This window comes from Eptatretus burgeri, chromosome 5 (assembly GCF_056783735.1).
Source record: "Eptatretus burgeri isolate ZD-2024b chromosome 5, Ebu_testis_v1, whole genome shotgun sequence".
NCBI lineage: Eukaryota > Metazoa > Chordata > Myxini > Myxiniformes > Myxinidae > Eptatretus > Eptatretus burgeri.
In genome coordinates, this window is record NC_140965.1 from 98,730,052 (window position 1) to 98,736,051 (window position 6,000).

General features: G+C 40.0%; 1 protein-coding gene across 9 annotated transcripts in view; it reads left to right on the plus strand.

Moving 5' to 3' along the window:
- The window catches only part of LOC147027035 (uncharacterized), a 97,353-nt gene extending 93,622 nt beyond the window's left edge, over nt 1–3,731 (plus strand). For all 9 annotated transcript variants that reach the window (XM_085883123.1, XM_085883118.1, XM_085883119.1 and 6 more), the window contains one exon: nt 3,220–3,731. In XM_085883123.1, coding sequence (XP_085739249.1) covers nt 3,220–3,258 — 39 coding nt within the window. In that variant the 3' untranslated portion in view covers nt 3,259–3,731. The remainder of the gene's footprint in view (nt 1–3,219) is intronic.
- Nucleotides 3,732–6,000: the final 2,269 nt, after the last annotated feature.

Consider the following 6,000-nt stretch of genomic DNA (forward strand, 5'->3'; position numbering starts at 1 on the left):
ATGGCTGCTCGGAGACCCTGCCAGTCGGCTTGAGTGAAATGCCAGACTCGACGGCGGTGAGGTGGTTCTCTGATAACAGCCAGAGAGATGTCCACTTTGACAAGGACGTGGTCAGAAGAACCAATTGGAGCGAAGGAAGAGCAGCAGATATTGTCAGGGAAATTTGTCAAAATCAGATCCAGAAGAGATGGAGTACCATTGGTTGATATCCGGGTCGGGAAGTTGACCGATTGAGTCAGTCCCAATGAGTCGCAGAAAGCTTTTGCTGAGGTGCCATGGCAGGTGAGAGAGGTACCCACACCTAGCCAACTGGCGTGATGACAATTGAAGTCGCCACATAAGAGGAAGAGAGAGTTTGGATGAGAAGATAGAAGATGGTCCATGTTTTCGGATAGTGAGGTGTAGATGGAGTCATCACTGTTCGGTGGACGGTACAGTACACATATAAACATGAGGTGGGAGTGGAGGGGAAGCCGAAGCCAGAGGTATTCCTGTGGGTGTGGGGGAGTGAGAGCAGTGCATGGAGAGTGAGGAATAGAGTCTTTGATGAAGAGAGCAACACCTCCACCAGGACGAGGCTCAGATCTGTCATACCGTAAGAGGGAGTAGCCAGGGAGAGATACTTGGGAGTCAGACACGTCTTGGGAGAGGAAAGTTTCTGTTAGGCAGATAATGTCTGGTTTGTCAGTGGCAACCTGTATGGAAAGATCTGAAAGGTTTGAGCGAAAGCCCCGGATATTTGAGGTCCACACTTTTAATGAAGAGGAAGGGGAGGAGGCTTTGGGTGCAGGAGGTGGAGGGGGAGGGGGAGGGTAGGACAAGGGACGAGGGGGGCAGGTAAGGAGGGTTGCTGAAGGAGTGTGGGGTATTGCAGAACAGCGAGGGGAGGGGGCCGAATGAGGAGGAGAAAAGGCTCTGTGGTACTGGGGGAGAGGGGGACAAGAGACAAGGAAGAAGGCAGTTGAGGATTTGAGGAGGTGGAGTGAAGAGATGGAGGTGAGAGGGCAGTGGAGGGAGGCAGGTTGGTGGATGAGAGGGGGGCAACTTTGAGAAGGAAGAGTGAGGGGGATGAAAGGTGGGAGAAAGGTGAGGGGGAATTTTTGAGAGAGGTGAGAGGGAGGCTTGGAGGGAGAAGAGTGGGATGGTTGCTTTGAGAGTGAGAGTGAGGGGTGAGGGGGTGAGTTGGCACTGAAGTTGGAAAAAAAGAATGGTTGATGGAAAGCGAGCATCCATGGCAAACTGTGGTTTTTAGAAGTTTTAGGTCAGAGATGCGATTTAACACAATTCTTGATGGATGCAATGAAGGCGAATTCAGAGCATGGAGAGAAGAAGCGCTGTAATAGTTGGATTTTTTAGGCAAGGAATGAAGGAGAGGTCGAAATGAGAGCAGTCTGTTAAAATAGCAGAAGAGTAGTGCATTGTGAAACAGTAAAGAGTACCACATGTGTGAGAGAGGAAGATGAAGCATTATAAGATCGTTTTTGTAGTTAAAAATAATGTATGAGAGAGTTCAACAGATTAGGTCATGGAAGTGTAAAAAAAAAATAAAAAAAAAATCGAGGAAGAAGACGAGGAGGAAGTTAAGAGGAAGAAGAAGAAGCAGAATCGGGAGAAGGTGAGCGTGTTGTTGTTGTTGTTGGGTATATATATATATATATATATATATTTTTTTTTTTTTTTGTTGTTGTTGTTAATATTAATATATGAGAGAGTTCAACAGATTAGGTCATGGAAGTGTAAAAAAAAAAAAATCGAGGAAGAAGACGAGGAGGAAGTTAAGAGGAAAAAGAAGAAGCAGAATCGGGAGAAGGTGAGCGTGTTGTTGTTGTTGTAGGGTATATATATATATATATATATATATATATATATATATATATTTTTTTTTTTTTTTTTTTTTGAGATAAGAAAGAGATTAGTTGGGAGAATGGGGGATGTTTGGAAAGTGGGGAGGATCAAAATTGAAGGTAATGGGGAGGATAGAAATTGAAGGTAATGGGGAGAAAAAACAAACAAACAAAAAAAAAACGATTGAACACCGAGTGGAACCGGTAGGCCTCAAGCACGGGTAAGAACGTCGACAAAAATACTCACAAAATAGCACGATTTTTGAAACAAAACCGAACTAGCTACACACAGTAACATGTAGGTGAGAAAATTAAACAGTTAAAACGGGACAAATAACAACCGGAAACTTAGCTTTGAGAACGTCAGCAGGGAGCCCCAAAGGAGACCTCTCGCTGCTCTAAAACCGGAACCGGAAGTCAAATCCCTCTCCCTCTCAGCTGGAGTTCAAATCCCTCTCAGCTGTTGAGTTAATACCAGGTGGGGTTACCTCGGCCTGTCATCCTTCAGAGGTCGACAAAATGAGTGCCAGCATGCTGGTATACTGTGTCGGAGTGGCGACCCGTCCAGGATTGTGCCCAATAGCCGAAGGAGACTGCTAAAGCAGCACCAACGCTCTGCACAGAGTATGGTCCCAATCTCCTCCTCCTCCTCCTTATAATACATTGCATTATTGTCACAGCAATTATAAATATTATCAGTCTTCATTATCAATATTTAGACACCACTTTATAACAAATGATTGTCGAAGTAATTTTAAAATTAAAGACTTTAATCCAGGAATTGGCAAACTGAATAGATTATAATCCGATTTTAATATATTCTGGAGCCTTGCTGTGTGACCTTCCGAATTTGAGCAAGACACTTCTGGTGATTGAGCAAGATATTATTCATGGACCATTGGCAAGAGGGTTTGATGACAGATAGAGTGACTTACAAGGTCTTTGCAACAAAGGATGCATGAACATTTGTGGGGATTGTAAGCAAATAACGGTCAGTCGAATTCAAACAGGTCACAACGTTTGTGTTTTATACCGTTAACTGAGAGCAATTAGTGGGAATGGAATTGAGGACTGACAGCTTCTTTGTTAGCGTGCCACGTGTGTTATCTTGCAGTGTAAATGAACAAAAAAATATATCAATACAATACCCTTTAAACACTTGCTGAAGAATTTTCAACGAAATACTGTCCAGCAGTGGTAGTCAATTGTGATTATGGCTCCTTTCCTCTTAATCCTCATACTTGAGTCTGGCCTTACTTATTATTTCATCTATTACCATTCCTTTTCATCATCTTTCATTAAATTTTAATTTATTTTATATCCCTGACATCCCCACATGCCCTTTTTTATTATTCTCATTGCTTTTTAATTTCAGATGCCATTTATGAAGAGTGAGAGCAGATTTGGGATGTGAAGATTTCAAGCAGAATACGAACAGTTGGTGATGCTATACAGACGGATTTACATGAAAGAATGGGCGTATGAGCTGCGAAATGTTTAATGGTCTAACATAATTAATTCCAATGGCTCATATTAACAAAGCATGCTATCATTCTATTTCGTTAAATTCTGTTTTTGCCACACATTACTTTTCAAAGAGTTTTTGACATTTTAACTTAAATCGTCCTTGTTCTTATCTTTCAACTTCTAATAATGTGAGCACACAGATTTGCTCACCTTGCTCTGATGTACAGTATATACTGAGAGTTTACATGATTGTCACTTGAAGAAAAGCGAGATGAGATTGTGGAAAGAAAATTATAAATGTGAACGCTATTTATGGAGATTTAGTGAACAATTTTAACATTTAAGCACAGTTCTTTCAGCTGCAAACACAATGACAATGTTGTACCTTATCCTTTTATAAAGGTTTCCATTTCTTCCTTGCACGGCTTATCGATTCATTTCCTTGCCGTGTTGACACCCCTTTGTCAGTATTTCAAATGGTATATCAATTTTAGTCTTCTTCACATTCACAAGCTTGTCCTTGCATCTTCTTATATTTAATCATTCATGGCCTCAACTGAAAAATCTCCTATTACTGGGTTCATCTTTATTTTCTTTTATTCCCTTTCAGTGACACAGGAGATGGTAATGCAGGATTGTATAACTTGCAAAAGAGTGGAATACTTTATTGCAAGTTTGGATTTCATGTTGTACTCGCCGTTTCGCCACCCTCTGGGTGGGGATAGAATGTGAACTTGCTGATGAGAATGTGGAGCTTGGCATGCGAGGTACCCCAAAATTTTCTCCTGGCTCTGCCCTCTTGCTGAGGAGAGGGGTGGAGGTTGTATCAAGCAAGCACTCATGTATGTGTATATGTGTATGTAAATATATATATATATTTTTTTTTTACATACGTATAGTATTTTGAGCAAGACACTTCTGGTGATAGAAATACTTCCACTCATATACTGGGCCGATTAGAAAATTTGACGATTACTGATTAAAAAATAAGTAAAAGAAAAACAAATTGACCAATACCGATTTATAAAGTGGTAAATAATGATGACATCATAGTGCATTGTACACACATGAAGTGGATACTTTGCTAGATCGGTGCCATGTCCACGGTTGACGGATTGACGTTGAGTAGCTGTGAATCGATGCATTTTAAATCGCTTGTCAAAATGATTGGTGCATCGAATGGCACAGCCTCCTGTCATTTTCAAACGAATGATGAGCGACCATGTGCTCATTTGATAAGCTATAGACGGATATAAAATGAAGCGTTTTATACACTATACAGTATTAGGAGTCCCCGCGTTACAAAGGGATTCCATTCCGAACAATCATTCATACAATAAAGAAATAGATCGGCCGCTGACTCGGTGTTCTAAATGGTGATATCTGATGCTTTAAAAAAAAATTTCACTGACATTTTGATGCATTCGGGTATGCCAGGAACGTATAACCTCAAGACGTACTTGGCCAGGAAGTAGCTACAATTGTTTTTAACTTTTAACCTCAGCAGCGTACAAGTGATCGCATTTCCCTTTGTACTCACGGATGTTTCTAAAGCAATTGGTTACAGTATTTTATACGAATTGGGTGTGCTTTACAAAGGTTATGTTGTTTCTCTTTATGAGTTTCAAAGCAAAATAAATTTGATAACACCCGATTTCCGAGCCGTTTGCCGTATTAACATGTTTTCCAAATGACCGAGCCAAATTTCCTCTTCCCATCACACGACGATTGCCAGCTGTTTATGAAGAATAATGATTATGCACATCTCCTTGAAACGTCTAATGCAATTTTTTTTAACCTCCGCCATCGAAGATGGACGGAGGTTACTGTTTTCACCCCTGTCTGTTTGTTTGTTTGTTTGTTTGTGAACAGTATTACGGAAAAACTCCTGGGCAGATTTTGACGAAACTTGGTGGGGGGATTAGGTATGGTCCAAGGATCATGCCATTACATTTTGGACTTGGTTCAAAGTCCAATATGGCCGCAATGGTGGCCATTTTGAAAAAATATTTGAATTTTTGTTTTTGCATTTCTACATGTTTTAAGTGATTTCCAACCAAAAAAAAAAAATTTGTTAGAGAAAAAAAAACAGAAAATTTTGCAACTTTTTTTCAAAAAAAATTCGATTTTATTTGAAAAATATTTGAATTTTTTTTGCATTTCTACATGTTTTAAGTGATTTCCAACCAAAAAAAAAATTTGTTCGAGAAAAAAAAAAAAGATTTTGCAACTTTTTTTCAAAAAAAATTCCGATTTTATTTGAATTTTTTTTGCATTTCTACATGTTTTAGTGATATCCAACCCCCCCCCCCCCAAAAAAAAAAATTTGCACCGTTTTTTCAAAAAAATTGATTTTTTTTTTTGGGCATTTCTACATGCGCGTCGATCTAGTTTAGTTTATTCAATCGTGGTTCAGTAGAGTCTGATCCGTTTTGACCTACAATGAATAGGATATCAGGTTCACTTAAGTGACCAGCAGTATTGGCGGCGGAGGTTTTGCACTCTACCGAGTGCTCTCCCTCTAGTTTTTAATTGAAATTTGCCTGGAACAAAGGTGAAAGCCACTCAAGGTTCTAATTGGTAATCGGCACTCAGACTGACTCCAATCGGCCGATGCAGATTACCGAAAAATTGCCAATATTAGCCTGTGCCAAGTACTGATACCGATATCGTCCAAGTAAGTATTGGA